This window comes from Trachemys scripta, chromosome 21, assembly GCF_013100865.1.
Source record: "Trachemys scripta elegans isolate TJP31775 chromosome 21, CAS_Tse_1.0, whole genome shotgun sequence".
NCBI lineage: Eukaryota > Metazoa > Chordata > Testudines > Emydidae > Trachemys > Trachemys scripta.
The window spans coordinates 11,924,935-11,947,667 of NC_048318.1; the positions used below are offsets into that span (position 1 = coordinate 11,924,935).

Genomic DNA, 22,733 nt, shown 5'->3' on the forward strand with positions numbered 1-22,733 from the left:
CAGCACAGGGATCTCCAACAGGAGGGAGAATTTCCTTTCAGCAAGATTAGAGAGTGAGCCCATTAGCCAGTGACAGCCAGGCACCACCCCCCCACCCCGTGGGGCATGACCAGCAAGATGGTGGGAGAGATGGCAGCAGAGGGGCCACAACACCCCCATGGGGAAATGTGTGCTTAGATACCCTGGTGATAGGTCTTCTAGGAACACCTGAGAGAAACAACCCCAGCACTGCAGAGTGGTATGGTGCCCACTGATGTGAGGATGGTGCCCAGGAGGGGACATCACTGCAGAGACTGTTCCAGTGCCCCCGCCGCCCAGTGGGGTTTAACTCTATTGCAGCATGGCTGAAAATCCACCGGTGTCCCTGTGGGATGGAACAGCAGAGCCATGTAGGTTTCCCAGCCCACCCGTGGTAGGTGAGGAACTGGCAGCCCCAGCCAAGGGCATGGCTTAAACTCCCTTCAGCATGGAGGGAAGCAATCCTCGGATGACCCCGTAGAACAAAGGGCAGGAGTTCAGGAAGCAGAGAATGGAAGCCCAAAGGTGGAAGAGGAACAGGCTGGCCATTCAGATGGTCTGTGGCGGAAGACAAGGGACAGGGGCAGACACTTCCGGAGGCCCCAGAGGCCAGGCAGCTGAGCTATTGCACAGCCTCGCTGAGAAGATAAAGGATTGTTCTTAGCCTGCCTTTCTCCAGAGGGAAGCAGCAGCCCAAACTTCTCCCTGCACCAGTCATAGGATCGTGGTGCTTTGAGATGGGAAAAGCCTAATAAGCCAGAGCCTTCATCCCCCACTGGGCACATCAACAATAGACAGGACTCAGCTGTAATGAATATAAAGGATGCTTTATTGAGGCTGCTGGACCCAGGCAGACCCTGGGGTTCCTCTCTAGCACCCAGACAGCTGCCTAGCGTCATCACACCAGGTCTCCCTGAATCCTGGCCTGGATTCAGCAATCATGGAAGGGACTGCTGAGTGCACTGCTGGAAATAGACTCTAATTCCACCTCTGATACCACTGGAGTTTCACCATAAGGAAGCAGCCCTAAATCCAATGGAACCAGACAACAGGAGGCGGCTCAGAGTGAGTTGTGGAGACGGTTGATGCTAGACATACACCTACAAATCGATGTATCCATCTTACAAATGATAAATAATTTGCTTTAAAAATCTTTTCAAGTTTTTCTTTTTTTTTTTTTTTTGGTTTTACTTCATGTGGCAATATTTTTTTAAAAAAAAAACCTTTCCCATTAAGAGATTGATACAAAAATAGTTCTATGAGCAAATTAAAAAGAAAAAAAATTCTCAAAATAGCTTCTTTTTGGTCTGAAACGCCTGGATTTTAGGCAAAAAGGCACATGGTGGAGGGTGCAGAGCAGGAGGGGTTAGGGTTAAAAATTGCAGCTGCTCTAAAGTGCGTGCGAACGCTATGAGTATTTCCCCCTCATGCTCCAGCCCTAGGGAAGGCAGAATACAGTACGAATACTCAGCGAGCAGGGAGCGCCTTTCACCTGAAGATCATCAAGCACATTACATAGGAGCCAGTCTCCTCATCCTCCCCACTCTTACAGCGAGGAGAACAAAGGCAGTGCCGTGGCGTGACTCACCCCAAGCTCACACAGTGGTGGGAACAGAATCCAAGAGTCTCCCCATCCCCAGAGATCAGCACCACCTCCTGCAAAGTGAGGGGGCAAACCCAGCCTGGGATAGGTCATAGAATGTCAGGGTTGAGGGACCTCAGGAGGTCATCTAGTCCAACCCCCTGCTCAAAGCAGGAGCAAACCCCAGACAGATTTTTGCCCCAGATCCCTAAATGGCCCCCTCAAGGATTGAACTCACAACCCTGGGTTTAGTAGTCCAATGCTCAAACCACTGAGCTATCCCTCCCCCCAATCTTCTCTCCCCGTCACAATCACACTCTTGCAGGGGTGGGTAGAAATGTGTGGACGGATCTTTCTTAATAGGAAGCAAGTGGGACGCAGGAGCCTAATCCCCAGCAGGGATGGGTCATGAGAACAAGCCAAACCAGAGACTACTTAGAGCCCTTCACTTTTTAGGGGCTGAGGTGGGGTTTACGGCAGCTCCTGCTACATACCATTCCCTCCTCCAGCCAGGGGGAGGGGGCAACATCCAATGTGACACTAGGACTAACCACAGCAGGGCTCCTGATTTGTGGGCCTTGGACCACCCCTTGCTTGGACGTGACCCCACAAACCATCTGGCCCCCTTTGGTGGCCAATGCTGCTCTGATGTTGCTGGAAGGTCGAAGAGGCAGGGAAGGGGTCGGAGCTCCACCCCCTCTGGTGGCTGGGTTTTTTTAAGACAAAACACCAGGGTCACATTTTGGTGGTTGAGAGGCTACAGTTAAAATGGCTCCCCCCTTGAAGAGGCTCCGTCCTGGCACCGACACCCCTGCTAGTCCATCTCTTCCCCAGAGCTGGGCAAACCGGCTAGATCAAAATGAACCCCTTCCCCCCACGAAAGCTCCTCCCCCGCCTCCTTCCGGTCCCAGATTGCCATAGGTGAGTGATGCCCATAGGAGGTGGGCAGGACACTCTTAATGCATGGCAAGCAGAGCCAATTTTCACAGTATGAGGCAGCATTAGGGGCCCCAGGGGAGTGGGAAGGAAAGAGGCATACACAAATCCTTCATGGCACAAGGCACCTCCATGGCCCGTCCCCATCCAGGCAGCCAGAGCGTCACAGTGGGAGGCAGAAGAGATGCCGCTTGGAAAGGCCCGGCCAGGGCCTGCTAGGTCTCCTCGTCCCATAGGCACAGCTGCTTCTGCGGCACGTAATAGTCAAAACCGTAGCCCTTCTGGCAGCTGCGGATGCCGCACTTGTAGGAGGAGACCTTGCCGCTGGCATCGCGGCTCTTGCAGTACTTGAGCATGCAGGGGTACCACTCGATGCTCAACGAGTAGCTGCAGATGCAGGGCTTCCAGCGGTCCAAGCACAGCTTGCAACGCTGCAGGTCGGGCAGGTCGGCCGACTGGGGCAAGACCTCGAACATGGAGCCATCCACCCCTGTGGGAGGAAAGGGAGAGACAGGCGCATGGCTTAGGACGCTGCCTCCGGCTGTGGCGGGTCGGTGGAGAACCATTAGGAGACAGGCCCATATAGAAGCAGGCAGGCTAGGTGGCTCGGGGGGCTGGGAATAGGCAATGGTGCCTTAGAGGGGAGAAGGCCTAATTCAATCTGGCCCAGATTATAGGTAGTGACGGAAAGTGACAGGCATCAGCCCCTCTATGAAACGAGGTTTGTGGGGGCTCAGCCCAGTTCCCATTGCCACAGAAGCTGGCACTTTAATTAGCACTAATCGCCTTCCCTGCACTTGGCTTACGGCCTCGGCATAAGTCACCGAATGTTCTTCTCATGCCCGGGGACAGGATCTGGTCGTTGTGCCCAGGCAGGTCTAGGATGTGAAACTAGGTGGGGTCGTGGGAGGAGCAGGGTCTCACACTATGGAGATGTGGCCCCAGAAAATAACACGCTCAGCTTGGATTCATTAGAAGAGCAGCACGTGAAAAACAGATGTGTAGCAAGTTAACCACTAGTCCTCCCCCAGGCAGTGTGCACGGGATCTGTGTGCACCCAGTTATCCACCGGCGTGCAAAGGATCTGCGCGCACCAATACTCCAGCTGCACATGCAAGGGATTGACGTGAACCAGATTATCCCCCAACAATGCAGAGGGGGAGATCGTAGTGGCTTGCAGACCGGGCCGCACTTTTACCGCTAGCAGGCCCAGTGCGGAAGGAGATTCTTACCTTTCTCCAGCCAAAATTTAACGTCTTCTTCTCGGGTGTAAATAGCCTCTTTGGCCTCTGAGCAGATGTTGTGAATGTGGGGGCTCAGCTGAGCCCCTTTGCTGAAGTTGACCGCTACGTCCATGTTGAGCTGTTCCAGCCCACGCACCTCCTCCGCCTGCCGCACCGTCTTGGGGTTTTTCTGGCGAGGAGAAAGTTACATCGACTCTAATTCCTGCTGTATTATGGGTAACAAGTATGGTCAGCGTCTTCCTCCCCTCCCCCCCAAATTAGCTTTTTTGGGACATCAGTATTTTATGCAAACCTAAGAAATAAGCATGCAGCTGGCCTGTCTTGTGCTGGGATTCCCAGCTGATCTCCAAGCTACGCCAGAGCTGGGCCTGCCCGGCACTTGAATGAGACTCCAGAGAAATTCCAGGGGCTGCTGGAAGTGCTGGCAATTCAGTAGGTGGCACTCTTCTCCATGAGATGGCATTGAATAGACACCTCAGTAAGGAGCACGGTGGGTGCTGACTATTTAGAGGGGGGGGGGCAAAGTGGAGGTCTTGGCCACTCCTGGCCACAGTTGCTCTCCTCCTCCCAGCCTAGGGTTAGGGGCAGCCATTGCTGATTGGAGCATGCACTGGGAAGTGGTGACTGTTGGCTGGGCCAGTGATCTGAGGCTACTAAATTGGGACCGGTACCTGAAAAGGTTAGGGGCCCTGACTGGCTTTTATCCCTACAGGAAAGCACATAGCCCCAAGAGTAGGGTTACCATTCGTCCGGATTCCCCCGGACATGTCCGGATTTTTGACCTAAAAATAGCGTCCGGGGGGAATTTGTAAATGTCCGGACTTCCCCGCCCTCATGCAGAGCGCGCGTGGCTAACAGGGCAGCCGGACGGATGGTGCCACTTACATGGGGCTCCGACAGCCAGAGAGAGCCCCTCCTCCTCTCCCCTGCAGCAGAGATCACTCCCTCCCTCCCTCCCTGCATTCGCACATCGCCTCCGGCAGTCTGGAGCTCCTCCCCCACTCCTCCTCCCCTGCCAGCCAGCCTGCTGGGACAAGCCTGCCGGGACGAACGAACGGCTCAGGCCGTTCCTGAGCACGTTCACAGAGACGTTAGGTGAAGGCCAACAACAAGGGGGTCAGGGGGTCGGAGAAGGGGCAGGGAGGTTTTGGAGGGGGCAGTCAAGAGATGGGGGGGGTCGGGAGTTTGGGGGAAGCTTTCTGGGGGAGGTGTGGATAAGGTTTTGGGCAGTCAGGGTACAGGCAGAGGGTAGGGTCCTGGGGGACAGTTGGGGGGGGTCTTAGGAGGGGGCAGTTAGGGGACAAGGAACAGGGAGGCTTAGGTAGGGGGTGGGGTTCTGGAGGGCAGTGAGGAGCAGGGGTCCCAGGAGGGGGCAGTCAGGGGACAAGGGTGGGGAGAGGAATTGGAGCAGTCAGGGGACAAGGGTGGGGAGAGGGATCGGAGCAGTCAGGGGACAAGGGTGGGGAGAGGGGTTTAGATGGGTCAGGAGTTCCGGGGGGGTCTGTCGGGGCGGGGAGTGGTTGGATGGGGCGTAGGAGTCCTAGGGGTCTGTCTGGGGTTGGGGGTGTGGATAAGGGTTGGAGCAGTCAGGGTACAGGTAGGGTCCTAGGGGGCCAGTTAGGATGGGGGGGGAGGGTCTCAGGAGGGGGCAGTCAGGGGACAAGAGGCAGGGAGGCTTAGGTAGGGGGTAGAGTCCTGGGGGGCAGGGGTCCCAGGAGGGGGCAGTCAGGGGACAAGGAGCAGGGGGGAGGGTTGGGGGTTCTGAGGGGGGCGGGAAGTGGGAGGGGCAGGGGCGAGGCTAGGACAGGACAGGGGCAGGGCTAGGGCGGGGCTCCTCCCGTCCTCTTTTTTGCTTGCTGAAATATGGTAACCCTACCCAAGAGACCAGGGATCACATGTGGGGGAGGCACCAGGCCATCTCGTGGGGCTGCCCCTCACCTGCCGCAGCTTTGCCATGGACTCGCTGGGGATGATCTCATTGCGGTGAAGCCGTGTGACAAAGCAGAGCGCCTGGAACTGGCTTTGGCCCCTCTCCAGCTCCCCCAGGATCAGAGCACGGAAAATCTTCACCTCCTGACACAAAAACAAACCACAAAGGTTGACCAGCGTCCCCCAGCCCGAATCCTCAGGGACTGGCAGGAGAACTTCAGAGCTCCTACAGGGGAGAAGGGGCATGATGGTGCCTCACTGGGGGAGAGACGTGCATGCCGAACCACCCCGTTCCTTTTCCTCCTTCCATTGCACATCTGTGAGATAGTCCCTGGTGCTACGCGAAGGAGGAGCAAAGAGAAATGGGCTTCCCTCCCTGAACCACTCAACCACCTGCAACCCATTCAGAGGGACACTGGCCCCCTTTAGCAGTGGTGGGGCTACAGATAGAGGTCGATGAGCATGTTGCAGCCCTGGCTAATAGCGCTGGCTCTTTTTGCAATAGAGGCTCATGCCTTTAGCTCCAGAGGTCACAGGTTCAATCCTCACTACCGACAACCTACCCAGCAATGCAGGGAATTGAAGTGGGTTAAAAAACTTTCAGCCAAGGCGTTAGCGGGTTTATCAACCGCTATCTATGGCCCAGCCACTACTAGAGGCAGACAGAGCCCCCAGTCAAGTGTGTTACACATACACCTCTCTCATAGTATGCCTTTTCCATACCAAGGAGTGACACCGACTCTCTAGGGATCACCAGTTTCTCCTATGAATCAATGATCCTCAGCTTCCCCCATCAATAGGGGGTGCTCTTGCATCGAGTGCCCCATTCTTTCCTGTTTTGGTTGGACCCAGAATGCTGTGTTTTGGCCCTTAGATAGGGGAAGCTCTCCCTGTGGACCCATCTCCTTCCAGGAGGGGATGCTATCCTGAAGAGTACCCAACCCTACTGCTGTGTGCAGCAGCATGGCTTTGACTCGGAGAAGCAACAGTGGCCTGGAAGGGAAGGAGAGGGTTAAAGACAAGAAACGGCTCCTCAGGGGGGTAAATGCCAGCAGCTGCTTCTCCTTCCAGCGCCTGTAAAGAAAATGTCAGTGAGGTGGCAAGAGATTACAGATTCCCTTCTCCCCTCCCACCCTTCTCTTCTCCACTGAGACAGAGTTATTGATGGCCTTAACAGCAGGCTTCATACTTCTTCCTGTTACTGACATGCAGCCGGTCCTGGCAGTAGCCAGTGAAGTGTGACCAGAAGGAAGTGAGTAAGAGACTACTGCGAAATGAAGGGAGAGCGTGAGAGAGAAAGGACAAGGAGTGAAAGGAAGAGAGACAATGGGGATTAGATATACCCCACTGTTGTATAGGGGGCACCCCACACTTGCACCTCTGGGGATGGGATGCCTCAATCCTCCCCATCTCTTCCAGGAACAGACACCTCACTGGTACACCCCAGACCTGCACCACGTGGGAGGACACCCCATTTCCCACCTGTCACTGCTCATGTTGCACCCCAATATCCCACAGATTATATCCTGCTCCTGCACCTCCAAATTCCCCACCCATATCTACTAGGAAAGGACGCCTTCACTTCCTGCTGCCTCCAGACAAGTACATCCTCCACCTGCATCCCATCGCAGAAGAGAGCAAGGGGAACAGGCTGTGGGAAAATCTATGGATAGCAGCAAGGGGCGACAGAGGTTCCCTGTGGAGAGCAGCAGGCAAGTGGATGTGGAGGGAGGTGGGTCCTGAGTCATCCAGAGGAAACTGGAAAGCAGAACTGCTGGATGCACGTACAGTGGAATTGATGTTGCTATGGTAGAAATGGCTCACAGGAAAGCATCCGGCTCAGTGTCCCTTGGGACGTCACCAGAGACCCATGAGAGGGATGAGTCACCTGGTCACGTCTCAGCAGCATCAGCGAAGGGGAAACATTTATACAGATTCCATGACCCTCCAGATCTGCTGTTCCAGCAGCATCCATTAGTTACAGCAATAGACACGAACCTCTGCTGGGCATCACAGATTATTTGTTCCATGGATGGAGCAAAGGCACAAGGTGCGGATGGGGAAAATCTCATTGCTAGGAAGGACCAAACTAAAAAGTCGTATTTCACTCCCGTGATGCAAATCGTGTCCCAGACAGGGGAATGGGATTCTTAACGTGTTACAAAAACAAAAATAAAGAAGCCAGCCAACCCAACACCAGCGTCCAGGCTGAAAGATGTTTCCAACGGCATCGCTTTAAACATAATACAAAACTTAAAGAATTTATGGCACTCATCCAATAGGATTATAGTATGCAAATTAAACCGGCTTTGCTACAGGGTATCAAGCCTGTGGGTCACAAACCATCCTTGCCAGCTAAACCACACAGGAGTGCCATAGGGATAGAAACTGGTGTATCGCCCCAGGCTCTCAGGCATAGAACGCAAGCTGAAGGAGAATCTTCATTAGCTGGCAAAGCAAATCAAAGATCGCTCCACACGTTTGCTACTCTGTCCGCCTAAGCCAGCAATGCTTACAGGTTCATGGAGCTGTCAACCCATCTCTGGAGTCACCACCTCACTGGTTTGCAATGAGGGCTCAGATTGCTTTACAACATTGTCCACAGCCCCTACACCCCGCAAATCTGAAGAGATCTTTTCCCACCCACTCTCTGCTCCTAGACCTGTGGAAGGGGCAGAGAGCAGGTGGGCTGGGGGAAGGACTTTTTTGGCAACATGGTCCATCTTCTGGCCCTTGACAAATCCTTGGGGCTTTCCCTGGGGGCAGCTGCACCCGGGGAAGATTGATGGCAGTGTAGCTCAGGCAGAGCGGTGCTACCGAGGAACATTGGAGAGGTTTGCCACTTAATCTCCCAGTGGGTTTTGAGCATCTAGAATCTTCACCCCTCTGGGCTGGACGGCACATTGAAATGGCACTTGAATATATGATCCCTGCAGTAAAGGCCTGATCCAAAGGTCAGGAAAATCAATTGAAAGATTCCTCTTCCCCCCTCCCCCCGCCGTCCATTGGCATCAAAGAGCGGCCATTCCTTGCAGGAGGGACAAACACCTGACACCACATCCTGCCTCTTCACTCTATGTACAAACCGAGAGGCGCATTTTTCCTCCAAGTTGCTATCTTTGAGCTGTAATCGTAGCCCTGTGGGGGCAGCTGGTCACAGCTCCCAGCCATCAACAACTAAAAATACCATGGCCATCATTGCAGCATAGGTCCTCACCTCATCAGCAAGCTGCTAAACAAGGTAAATCCCCATCCCCTCGGCTCTCAGTGCACAAGAAAAACCTTTGACCCGCTCTTCCCAGCATGACAGTGCCACACTCTATCTACCGTGGATTCTGCTACCCTGATGCTACTCAGGCTCCTCTCCACCCACTCCTTGGCACTCGGCATCAGGACGTGTGGGGCTACGGGCCAGCCAACAGGATGCTCATCTCTGGACCCAACAAATGGCAGAGCAGAGACAAAATTCATAGATTTTAAGGCTAGAAGGGACCCATTATGACAAATCTCATCTGACCTCCTACATAGCCCAGGGCAGAGAATTCTAGCCCATGATTCCTGCAGCTAGGGCCTGCATCTGGTTAAGAAGTCATCTGTGTGTCAAAGTTCAGCCCGGAACACCGGCGCTTAGCTACTCCACTAAGGACTCGCAAAAACTTTGTTCTATAAGAAAAAGCTCTCGGGGCCAGAGCCACACCTGGTGTAAGTCAGAACAGGCTCCATTGACTTTATGAAGCGATGCCAATTTATGCCATAGGAGGAGCTGGCTCTTTGCTTTGAGGGCAATCAAGTCCTTGGCAGGAGGGAGAGGTAAAGGGGATTCATTCCTTTGGAACATTGCTGGTAAGAACATACTGGACGGAGAGAGAAAAACGCCAGCTCCTGAGAAGCAGGAGGAAAGAAAGAGGCAGGATACTCTCCATGACAAAGGCTCTTTTTCATGTTTTGGCATCACAGGGAGATTGGTAACGGGAGATGCAGGAGCATTTCACTGCCGGAGCAGCAGCATAAATCCAGCTCAGGCTGACAGAGACCACCTGACAATTGTTTGGTGGCCTGTGTGAAATGATCGCAGTCCAGTCCCTAGGGGACGGATGTCTACATCACAAAAAACCCATCACATTGGAAACTAAATTAACGCCCACGCTGGGCACTCCAGCAGCGAGGCCAAGGACTGAATGGCTCATGGATACGGAATTCTCATCCATAGAGGAGGCTCTCCCAGGTCAAGATGGAGGTACGTTAGCGGGCCAGTGTGTGGGTGGGCTGGGGTGGAAAGCTTGTTTTCTTTGCTGTATCTGTTCTATAGACAGAGATTCTGTGTGTCCTAGCTGTTAATCTGGCACCATCCTCCAGAGCTAAATTCACTTACAGAATGAATTATGTCACAGTGGCAGCATATCCCTAGCAGAGGAGTGGAATACTACTATTCACTTCCTTTGGAATCCACCGAAGAACACTGCGGTTAAGACCAACCTCCATGGGAGTATGAGCAGAAGCCGCACTGACCAGGAAGAGGGACGCCAAGCTGCTGAGAAGACCTTTCCCCCTTAGGATCTCTGGGGTGTTCCTACCTGGCTCACAAGGTTTGGGATGAGACGACCTTTTGTCCAGAGCAGGAATCAAAGCTCTGAGCAATGTCCTGTCTGGGGCTACCATCTGGGCCAGTTCATACATTCCTCAACTTACTCACTGTCTCCTCTCCCACCTACAGAAAACAAAAGGATATGGAATTCAGGGCACATCTGGACAGCTGAAAGAACAGCTGCAGATTGAGATGTGGCTCCCTTCCAACGGCCGGAGCAGGGATTTTGCTGGGTGTACTTATTAAATGGAAACTGAACAAGAGAAGCAGGAAACAGAGGGAATTTAAAAGAAAAAAATATCCAATTAGTCCACAAACTTAATCATTTTTTATCACTGCCTCCAGTCCTTGGGCTTGACTGGCAACCCACCCCGCACGGGGGATACCCCTGAAATGACTCTCAGTGGCTTTAAAGGCATCACTGAGAGCTAGAAGCCACTGTGGTCTTTTGGGTCTTCAAGAGCAAGATTTAAAAGTATCTTTTCCAAAATAAAAGTCAGAGCGCAATGATCTTTCCTGAGATCTGGAATTACAAGCCTAAGGCGATGAATGAAGCAGCACAAAAGCGGGGCGGGGGAAGTAGGGTAGAGGGAAACTGCCAACAGTTCCAATTTTAACCCAGAAAAAAAGAAAGGATGAAATTTGCACAAAAATGTTTGTGGAGGGGAAAAAAATTCATCCTGTTTTTCAATTACTCTAATGAGAAGGGTCTTGTCTAAACCTGGCCCCGGTGGTATGGCCCAGATTCACTGTAGAGTCTTCTAAATTTAGGCTGAGTGGTTTTGATTTGGGCTCTTCCGCTTTGATCTCCCACGACATGCAAGGCCGAGTGAGGCTCCAGCAAATAAAAATGAACCACCCAACAGTCCCAAACAGAATATTTCACTTTAATTTACTCGAGAAAAATGAGACCCAAGGCTGACAGCGAGCCAGCCACATTTTTTTTGGCCAGACAATGAAATCTGAAAATTTAGCTGCCCATGGGCAAGGGATTAGAAAAAAATTACATCTCCAGGTTGAAGGTGAGTTTTGCAGACTGACATGGAGATCTTTTGGGACTGCAGAATTCTTCTTGATCTACCTGCCCAAAGGTACGTGTACCTCAATAACTGGGTCTGGTCCATGAGTCTATTGCTGCTTCTAACAGCGGTAAGCCATTAGCAGAATTGGATGAAGCTCATGATTTTAGCATTGATGGTCCCAGGTTCAAACCCTGCCGTTAAACGAAAGCAGGAACAGTTACACAAATGCACTGGCAATCTGTGCACCTGGGCACGCTGGAGGAGCAAGTTCAGGGCTGGTAGAAGCAGGCACAACGTCACCCGACCCAGTGGTATAGGGTTGAAGTCAGTGGCATGAGCCTGCTTACACCTCAGACAAATTTAGCCCTGATGCCCAGGAAGAGGGGAAGGGAAATGTGAGATGACACTAACACGTAGGGCTGGATTCTGAATCAGTCTACTCACCCGTGATGCAATCCCGTTGAAACCTCTGGCATGGGGGGTAAATCAGTGTGGGTTTGACCCCACACGGACACACAACCGGCTGGAGTTGCAGGAGAGTGGGGGCCGCAAACTAACAAAGCCTCCGGCGCTCTCAGACCCTGTCTCTTGCCTTGCCGGTGTCATCCTCAGACACACACTCCCGGGTCCTCTCCCGCTGCTATTTGGTCTTCCTGTGTGCAGCGTCAATCTATTTCCCCTCCTCCCTCCCCTGCGAGCTCGTTCCCATCACACCGGAGAGTCTGTGACCCAGCCCCACCGCCGGAGCCAATCTAAATATTTATCTACCCGGCTGTGTGCACTCGGTGATTTATAGACCGTGGTCTCCATGTGGCCAGAGCCAAGAGAACTGGAGGGCCTCTTGTCTGGATCGCTGCAAGCATGTTCGTTAAAGGGGCTCATAGGTGGGACAAAAGGCTAGGGACAAAGCAGAGAAATAGAAAAGTGGGGGCGGAGAGAAAGGAAATACAGGAGAGCCAGGGAGATCCTGCAGCAGAGAAAGGAGGAAGAAGAGGGATAGAGAAGAAGGGGGTAACAGGGCAGGGAAATGGGGCAGAGAGGGATTGGGACGAGGAGAGCAGCGGGAAAGGAGATCACACAAGAGGGGAAGTAGATGCAGGCAGGATATCCGAAGGGGTCTTCATGGATTAACTGCCCCTTCAATTGTACTGTCCATGAGACAACAGCACCGCCCTCTCCCATCCCTCTCTCCCCCACCGACCTGCATTATTCCCCTTCCAGAGTTCTCCCTGTGAACTCTGCATGCCAGGCTCGGCGAAAGCCCTGCGCTCCTCTGCCAGCCCTTCCCTCGCCCAACACTCCATCAGCAGAATCGGAAAGGCTTTAGCCTGGCCGCCTGAGATGCATCTAAATAAACCACGTCCCACCCACCGCCCCTGGCTTCACTGCGTCAGAGACAGCAGGACATCGGCCCTGCATGGCCTCGCCTGCCACCATCCAACTCCCACCCCGGAAGTCTCAGAGTCTAGAATGACGATCCTTGCGCCGCATTGGTGACCAATTTCCTCAGAGCCGCGGCTGCCTCCTGCTGGGCTCAGGCCTCTCGGCTATGGTGGCCAAGTCTTCACAGTGAGCCAGCAGGGAGACCCAGGCAGAATCCAGGGCAGAGAGGTGGTTAGAGGATTAATGCTCCGGGGTCATGTCTACACTGCAGCTGGGGGTGAGCCTCCCAGCCTGGGTAGACAGACCCATGCTAGCTGGACTCGAGCTTGAGCATTAAAAATAGCAGCGTGGATGTCGTGGCTCTAGTGAAGGCTCGGGCTAGCCACCCGAGCTCAGACCCAGGAGGTTGCAATGTTCGCACTGCTAGTCTTAGTGCGATAGAGTCCTCCTTGTGCGGTCTGTCTGGGAGGCTGCAGTGTAGACAGACCCCATGAGAGCAGATTCTAGGTCCTAAGCCCAGCCAGCGTCACCGCCTCGGACCTCCCTTCACTCTTCCTCAAGGGACGCTAGTTGTCGCAATGAGACCCAATTGATAAAAGGTGGCAGAGCCCCGGGTGCAAATATACCCCTGTAAGAGTTATGGGGAAACACTACTGTAGTATTACAGAAGTGCAGAGAGTGGTGATGGTAATTTCTCCTCCTCCTGACTGCAACCCCAGCCCCCTCACTGCCGGTCCTGCCAGAGGAGTGAGGTGACTCAGTGCTGAGTGAGTTCCTGGCCAAGTCAACGGAGGGCACAGTACGGTTACCAGCCGGGGATTTCTGTAAAACTTCCCAGCATGGGAACAAGTTCCAACAGGACACCTGAACCTCCCCAGATACGTTCTCTCAAGGACTCTCCACATTAACCCTTTCAGGAGGTGCTGGCAACCCCTGACCTGTGTGTCTGAACCTAGGTGCGGTTAGTACAGTTACTACCATTGTTCAGATTTTGGCTTCACACTGCTTGGTGAAGCTAAAGAACAGGCAGCCCTAGACTCCTCCTAACTGCTATACCGAAGCCGCATCCTTGCCCTGGGGGGGGGGAAGCCCTTTTGCCCAATGAGAAAGGGTGTAGCAGGTCCCCCAGGCCTAGACTGGTGGGGGATGTAGCCCACCAGGCCAAGAATGGGTTAACGTGGGCCTGCGAGGCCAGTTATGCCACCTGGAGGGTGGTTCAAGTGATCATGAAATCCACCTGGGCAAGAGCAGGCTGGTTCTGATCAAGAAGGAAGTTTGTCTCAGAAGGGGGCTCCAGGGAGGGAGTCTGCAGTCACTCTCTGGGAGCAGAGACGTTGGGAGGAGGAAACCCAGGGGGAGAATGAGCCCAGGGATCCTAGCCCTGAAAGAAGGGTCAACGCAGAGAAGTTGCAGGGAAGAAAGCCTGAGAAGTCCGGGTAGGGAGAAGCCCAGGGAAACTGCAGCAAGGGGTAGAAATGTGCAGAGTTTGGCTGTTGGTTACAGGATTCCTGGGCTGGAGCCTAGAGAAGAGGGAGGGCCTGGGTTCCTCTACCAGCCACTGGGAAGGGGGCATGAAGCCCCCTGACAGGAGATATGGATAATTCAGAGCCCGGAGGGATGCGGTGATCACTGGGCCCAGAGTCAGGGGCTGCAGACCTGATATAAGGTTTAGGAGTCCTTTGGGGGATTTTTGTTTGTTGAGCTTTGTTACCCCAAAATGGGTGGACGTTAATATCGTGCCAAAAGCCGGAGAGACAAGTTACAGAAGAGACCATCGCAGTGATGGAGTGATTGTCAGCATGGGGCACCAGAGGGAAAGAGAGCTGCCCCACCTGGCCACAAGGAGGGGCTCCTACAGTGACCGAACCCTGTTACACTCCACTAGAGGACTTCCAGTTTGGAGGAGCCCCCTTGTCCTCCATTTATTCTTTCCTCATTCCATCTCCTTGCTCCTCAAACCCGGCCTCATCCCTCTCCTACAGGGACCATCTTCTGGGATGAGAGGGCAATTCAGGCTGCTTTTAGGCCTTTCCCAACAGGGACTAAGGGCCAAGCATGACTAGATCTGAGCTGAACTTCTCAGTTTAGGGTGACCAGACAGCAAGTGTGAAAAATCGGGACGGGGTGTGTGTGTGTGGGGGGGGGGGGGGGGTAATAGGAGCCCCCAAAATCAGGACTGTCCCTATAAAATCGGGACATCTGGTCACCCTATCTCAGTTCCACGTTGAGTGGAGCAAACCAGTCCTCAAGAAACAAAAGCTTTTAGGACAGTGATTCACATGCTTGGCTCCTATTGAGCGCAAAGGGGGACTGCGTACGTCCACACAGAGGAAGGAAGGTGATTAGGGTGCTATCCAGGGATTTGGGACACCTGAGTTCAATCCCCTGCTCTACCCTGCTTGACCATGGGCAAGTCACCTAGCCACTCCGTGTCTCAGTTGCCCATATGTAACATGGAGATAAAAGCACTGCCCTGCCTCACAGCAGAGTTATGAGGATAAATATACCATGGGTTGTGAGATGCTGAGATACCAGGTAAGTACCTAAGATAGGTAGATGCAAAAGCAGAATTTGGCTAGTGTGGTGATAGTGGGTGTTACTCTTCTATCACGTTCTCCAAGTAAAAACGGTCTAACTGGGTTGTGTGGGTAAAACTCAAAGCAACCAGAGTCCCTTGTTTGTAATGGAAAGTTGGATCAGTTACTGCAAAACTGAAATAAATAGCGCTTAGCACTTGCACGGTGCTTTAGGTTTCCAAAACACTTCACAAGCATTAACTGATGGATCATCATGAAATCCATGTGAGGTACTCTAGATAAGAACAATGCTTTACAAATAGGGACTTTGTGGCTCAGAGGTTAAGGCCACATTTGCAAGCCTGGTAATTTCAGATGCCTCCATTTTTGGTGCCCCATAATGGGTCTGGTTTGGTAAGTAGGGAGCACCTGGAACTCCAAGTGAAGTCAATGGGAGTTGTGGGCACTCAGAACCTCCCTCTCTCTCAAAAAAAATCAAGCTCTAAACATCTGATGCTAAACACCTAAAAGATGAGGAATGCACAAATCAGTGGCCCGTGGCCGGGCAGTCAATCAGTGGCAAAAGTGGAACTAGAACTCAGGAGTTGTGGCCTTCCAGTCCTGTGCTCAGCTTACCAGACCAATAAACAGTATCAGATAAAAGCGAATCATTCTCGCTGTTCAAACGATCGGCTCGATTAAAATACAGTGTTTTCAGACTGCAGCATTACCCCTCAGGACAACCACCAACTCAGAATCCTAGTGAACTGCCCCCCTCCAATACCAAATCCCTAGAAAAATCCGTATTTTAATAATGCAACATTAAACTCTTTAATGTTTAACGTCAGAGAGGAAAACCTGTGGAGAGCTTGAATCGTGGTTTCTAGTCTGCCTGGTTACAACTCCCAAATTACTCCATCCCTCCTATAGAGAGAGTTAAAAAGCCTCCTATTATCTCACAGTAACTTGCAGGGAATTGGTGTCATCTGTTCTCTGATGGAGTCCCAGGGCACCGTTAGGAAGCCTTTGAAAAGTGCACGCAGAACAGCACGGTTCTGCATCTTGGGTTCTGCTGTTGAAAATCCTGCCTCTGCAGAGATTTCTGTGAAACAATGCCTCTGAAGCATGGAAAAAGATCCAGCCAGAGAGCTAGAAATCACATCCCAGGACAGAGGCAATTATACTACAGGGCAGCTAAATGGGAGAGGGTCCAGCCAGTGACACCGTGCATTCTAGCAGCCCAAGAGCAGGATTTATAACGTTGCTACGCATTCTCCCTCTCCAAATGGAATTAGGGAGGCTCGGGGTAAGGCAGTGCCCCTCGGCTTGAAGTAATAGAAAACCAAATGCATGGCTTCCATCATATGCAGGGTCTATGGTTTGTTCAATGGCTTTCAACAGCCTCACTATAAAAATCGTTCTAGCACCCTGCCTATGCCTGCTGGTCACATACACACACAAGCAAGGGAGTGAGCACACCCCAAAGAAAGCAACAGCCTCCTGCCCCAATCCTTACCTGTCTAAACACCTTATAGCCCCCAAATGCAACACCTGGCTACAGGTGACAAATTTCCTAGGGGAATACAGGAATCGCCAGGCTGGATCAGACCCAAGGACCATCCAAGGCCAGGCTCCTGTGAGTGACAGTGACCATCTCCAGCTGCTTCAGAGGCAGGTGCAAGAACCCTGCAGTAGCAGATGTAGGATGAACTGCCCCCCACGCACTTCCACATTAGATCTCATCCTCATCTCTAAAGTCAGAGGCCAGCTTAAGCCCTGAAGCAAGAGATTTAATATCCCTTCCACGATTTTACCAGCATTAATTAGGATATTCTTGATATCCACGGGGGAGAAAATTTGGGAAGAACGGGTTTCCCAAACTGAATGCATAACCTTCTGGGGGCGGAGGCTGTCTACTCCATGTTTGTACAGCACCTGGCACAATGGAGCCCGGATGTGGCAGCAGCCTTAAGCACAGACACCAATAGTAGATTCAATGTTCTCATGCCTTGTGACACGAGGCAATCCAGCATTTCCACTGTCTGTCTAATGCCACATTTCTTGCTCCAGTGGAGTCTGCTTCCATGATAGTGGCATCTTTCTCAATGGGTTTTTTCCTTAGATCATCTGTTCTTCTCTTTTCCGTCTTCCACCACCTGGTATCAAGGCAAGGGCTTGTCTAGGAATATGTTTTTTTCCTGACATCTGTACAAGATGCCCAAACCACTTCAGCCTTCTTTCGCAAACCATTGTCTCTACAGTTTGTTGGCCACTCCTTTGTAATACATCAGCATTAGTTACTTTATCCCATTAGACAATACCAAGTGTTCTCTGCAAGCATCGCTGATGGAATGCGTTAAATTTCCTGTTGTAGGCTCCTAGCATTTGCCAAGTGTCAGAAGCATATAGTACCAATCTGACACTGCATAATTTTTGTCTTGGTTCTTGTGTGAATCTTCTTATTTTTTCCAAATAATTACTCGCCTTGAATACAATACCAGCAGCCTGTTGGCAACCTGAAGTTCCTGGCATTGCAAGGGTTAAAATCGTCTGCCCTCTCCACATGCAGCTCCATGCACTAATTTGCGAGTAATTATAAGGACAAAGAATTACCTGCATCCTTGTGCTGACTCCAACATAAGCCACCCACCTCATTCCCAGACTGCAGTGTGAAAACCCAACCACTTCTGCAGAGATGCTGCCAGGTTGTTGTTATTTTTTTAAATAACAACCAGCCATAAAATAGAAACAGAAATGCTTCATTCCTTCAAAAATGCAATGAAGTGAGGTGTTTATTGTTACTTAAGCAATTCCCCTGCAGTGCTAAAAACCCAGACATCTCAGGCACCGGTGCCTGGTAATAAATACCAATACACACTTAGGGTTTACAGCACTTTTCACCCATCGCTCTCAAAGCAGTTGATAAAGCTGGGGAACACATTATTGTCCTCATTTTACAGAAAGGGAAACAGAGAGGTGAAGTGACTTGCTCAAGGTCACCCAGCAGCTCAGTGGCAGAGCCGGGATCAGAATCCACACGTCCGGAGATGCAGTCTAATGCCTTACCAACCAGACCCCACCGCCTTGGAGAACCAGAACATGAAATGAACCACACTCAGAAAGTCTGCTTTAATGCCATGTATTTATCGCCCAGATTCTGTGCTGCTCAAATGGCCAGTAAATCCCCGAGCAGCCCCATGGCTTCTCTAACTCACTGCTGCCTACAGACTGCTCCACAGCACAGAATTGCTGGAGCACAGAGTGGTGCAGCTACTATCCTTCCAATCCCTGACATGCCTCTCAATGGGAGTGGGCAGCAAGATAGCACTGGGGGTGTTTCCCTGGGTGCTGCTGTGGCCAAGAGTTGCAGTGGGTGGGAATCGGATCAGGGGTTTCATTGGCAGGATAAATGAAGAGCAAGAAGTAAACTGAAGTGGCGAAAGGTCAACTGGATTTATAAAATACTTTCAGTTTCAATCCTCTATGGGAGAAAAATTCCCCACATGCAGAAGCGGCGGGCAAGCACCACTAAAGTCTCATGTCCTGCCTCAAGACAGGGCATAAGTGCAGTTAAGTACTGCATAAGCCTCGAACCCCTCTGCATCAGGGTGAACATCACACAATTAACACAGGGAAAGACCTGGTTGAACAAATGGTTTTCATGTTGATAGTCATATCACAGCAGATACCAACAGATTAGATTGTGCAATAACTTCCCCGGGGACAGTACAGGCTTGTTCCCGCCAGTACAATGCACAGGTCCAGTCTCGTTTTGAAAGTCCCAAGGGATCAAGCTCATATTGTATCCCTAAGGAGATTATTCTAGAAATGGTGCTTAGGTACTTATATGGCTTCCCATTAGCACGGTATCTGTGTGCCTGATCAAGATTGCAAGGAAGTATCCCTATTTTACAGATGGGGAACTGGAACACAGAGTCAGTGGCAGAACCAGGTCCCCCAAATCCCAGGTTGGCACCCTAACCAGTGGCCATCCTTCCTCTAGATTTCACAACCTACCATTTTCCATCAACAGATGGGTGGGGAGAAGGGAAGCAGGATTCTTCCCCCGCACAAGGCAGGGAACTGGAAAAATCATTTGTGTGAAAAGCCAGCATTTTGGCTGCATTGTAACCACAAAACTAGACTGAAAAACGCAGATCAACAACCCTATCGGCATTTCCAGAGGAGAACAACGCAAGGGCTTCTCGCCGGCAAGGGGAAGTTGTGAAACACCATGGAGCAGGGCACCAGAGCAGAACAGAGTTAAATGTGGTAATGGCTGTGAGAGGCCGGGAAAACAGGTCTGGATGGGATCCCCAGTAGGCAGGCAGCTCTCATGGTTACTCACGGCATTGTAAATTCTATTTCTCAGGTTGTTACATCTGGCTGGTTTTTTCCCCTTTAACCATGTTCCAGCAAAGCCATTTAAAAAAAAAAAATTACATTCCAGCTCTGAGCTGATGTCAATTAAGAACTGTCCCGAGTGCTTTGAGTATGGGGAGAGGTTTTCTTGCAGGTTTCAGATTTGCAGACAAGTCTCATGTGCAAATCTTCAGGAGAGATGAAGGGGTGGGGAGGGATGCCGGAATGAACAGCAGCATCAGCACTTCACCACGTGGCATCCAGAGCTCCCATGGGGGTATCCACAGCCCCCGTAGTCTGTCTAGAGGATCTGGAAAGTGCATGGATTTTCCTTGGCAAAAAAAAGTGCAGTGATACACAATTTGGACTGATTATGGATTTTAACTCCCTTCTCTGAGCTTCCCAGGGCATCCCATCTTCTGTGTGTCTTTTACAGTATAAGTTCCTTGGGGCAGGGGCTGTTTACTTCTGTGTGTTGTACAGCACCCAGCACATCACTGATACTTAAGTGTAACTTATTAGTGCTGAAGAAAGGTGCTGGCTTGGCAGCCTGGCTGAGTGAAGATCTTTCCCCATAGCATGGACAGCAAACTTCCCTCCTACTACCATCACCTGCCCATTTGCCTTATCCCTGACATGGAGAGACCATTGTTAGAATAGGATGTGATTTCAGATTCCCCGGTCCATTTAGTTCTTGCAAAGAAGAAGGTTTAACTTGTGACAACTGAGGAAGGAGGTGGGTTGAGATACGGACAAGTGCTCCAAGGAACTGGGCTGAGACCCTCCAACTCTCGAACTGAGGCCATTTGATAGGCTGGAAAAGAGACTAAGAAGGGACTTGTGAGCAAATGTTGTATTGGGGATGGGTGTGTGTGTGAGAAACTCTTATACATCGCTGAGCATGGAGGTTTAGGGGGTGATGACTGCCCATATAGATAACTGCAAGGCTCTCAGCAGGTCTGGGTACCCATTACAGTTTAGATATTAGTTTCCTTTCACTTGAAACCAGAGTAAACCGTCCTGAAATAAGGACTGGAACAAAACAACACTAACCACCCCCAACTGATCACTACACAAAGCAGTAAAGAGAATGCCGTTTCCGGTGCACCATTTAGTGGAATGGAAAATCCATGGCATCCGCTCATGCTCTGCACAGACTCCAGAGAAGTCCATCTAGCACAGACAATCTCTTCTGCTGCAATGTGCTATGGGCTCTCACGCTTCATCTCAGAGAGAATGGTAGCTCCCCTGCATAGACTCCCTCTTGTACCAAGATTGGGGGGGGGGGGGAAGAGAAGGGGAAAGTCACCCTTTCCTTCAACCAGCGTCAGAGTTTGTCCCCTCACCCTCACTGCAGCTGCAATCCCGGAGAGCACTCCTCTGCCCCCAACTCACTGGCCAGTCCTCCAACACACCCCAGTGATCCACCCCACGTGGAGACAGAAATTGCTCATCCAATTCCACAGAAGGATGGAAACACCCCAAAGTGCTGTTCTACCCAGAGACAACCCAACCTATAAAGGCTACCCCACAAAATATAAGGAAGGCTGTATCCTACTGAGACAGAACCACCCCTCTCCTCCAAAAAGATAGAAGGGATCCCATCTCACTGATTGAAATACCCCCAGCTCCTAAAGGCAGGGGAGATCCCATCACTCCCAACCACAGATAAACACACCTGCCACGCTGAGCTATCAATAGGACAGATTCAGGGAAAGATAAGGCATTGGCCTAGCTTCCATCCCTGGCCCTGCTGCTGTCCTGCCTCAGAGTCAAGTTCCTTCTCTGCTCCGCGCCTCAGTTTCCCCCAGCTATAAAGTGGGGGAATGACATTCATCTGCTTTTAAAAGAGCATTTAAATTTATAAATGAGAACCACACTGGGACCTACCCTGGCACAGAACTTGTACAAACACTACTCCACTCCACCTCCCCCATGTAAAGCAGACTCCTGACTTGCCACTCCTGCCTGAGAGTCTCTATAAACACAGAACCGCTCAGCTCATTCCACTGGTCTCCCATGAGAAGTCATGTCCAGTGTTCCCAGGCTGTAGCCCTTTGATCTGCTCCATCCCAGCAGGGAGGCCAGATAAACAAAACACACTCTGGATTATCCCATAGCTCCTCTCCACAGGGCTGGGGGAAGAGGGAAAGGGGGAGGACCATTAGCAGCATGTTCTCCCAGGCTGATGGGATGGGGGCAGTGTCCCCTGCAGGAGATCTGGCCTCCATCCCTTACTCCATGGTGCTGAGGAAGGGTCAAGTCCATGGGTCAGATACCCAAGAGGTAATGGAGATGTGGTGGTACCAGAAGGGAAGAGGACAGTCTGCCAGCAGTGAGACCCTTACCCATCTCCATTCCCTGCTGGGCTAGTGGAAAGGAGGGGACGCAGCCTCAGCAGGGGGCATTTTCCCCAAGCCCCGGGAAGGGAACAAAAATCTGCTCCTCTCTCCCTGGTTTGGTAATGGGGGCAGGGCCAGCTCCTCAGCCACACAGAGGAGAAAAGGTCCATGCACCCCCCCGCCCACACACTCCCATCCCTCTGCTACAGCTACTGAGGGCTCCAAAGGTGCCCCAGCCCATGTGGGGCTCATTTCAGATTCCCCAGCCCAGGAGGATTCCCGGTGGGGGTAAGCTCAGAGGTCACCAAATCCCTCCCCATTGGGACACACCCTGGTCCCTGGGGAGTTTAGGACCCATTGCAGCCTCCCAGACCAGATCCATTATTTTCTGGAAGCAGGGAGAGACTGAGCCCCCCATCCCGGGTCCTGCCCCCTTTGTGGGATCCAAGCCCCCCCATCCTGGCTCCCCACCCTCTGTGGGGGTCCGAGCCCCCTTCCCCCCCATGCTGGGTGCTGCCCCCCATCCCAGGTCCTGCCCCCCCTCTGTGGGGGTCCGAGCCCCTCAGCCCCCCATGCTGGCTGCTGCCCCCCGTACCTGTCGGAAGTCGGCGGTGAGGGTGACGAGGGTCCCGTCCCCTTTGCGCAGCTCCAGGCTGATGCAGTCGGCGTCGCTGTCCGCCTGCAGGCTCTCCTCCGTCACCTGCCCATCGGGCAGCCGCACCCGGACCCGCAGCTCGGACAACGCCCCGGGGCCAGCCCGGCCGGGCAGCGGCCCCGGAGCCAGCGGGAGCAGCAGCAGCAGCAGCGCCGAGAG

The 22,733-nt window shown here is 52.1% G+C and overlaps 1 protein-coding gene across 1 annotated transcript; it reads right to left on the reverse strand.

The window, feature by feature from the left end:
• Window positions 1-829: 829 nt before the first annotated feature.
• Window positions 830-22,723, reverse strand: OAF (out at first homolog; the record flags this gene model as incomplete). Its single annotated transcript, XM_034754600.1, is given in 4 exon segments — window positions 830-3,026; window positions 3,769-3,949; window positions 5,719-5,853; window positions 22,515-22,723. Coding segments are annotated over 4 exon segments (800 nt in total), but the record flags the coding sequence as incomplete, so codon positions are not given.
• Between the last annotated feature and the right edge of the window lie 10 nt (window positions 22,724-22,733).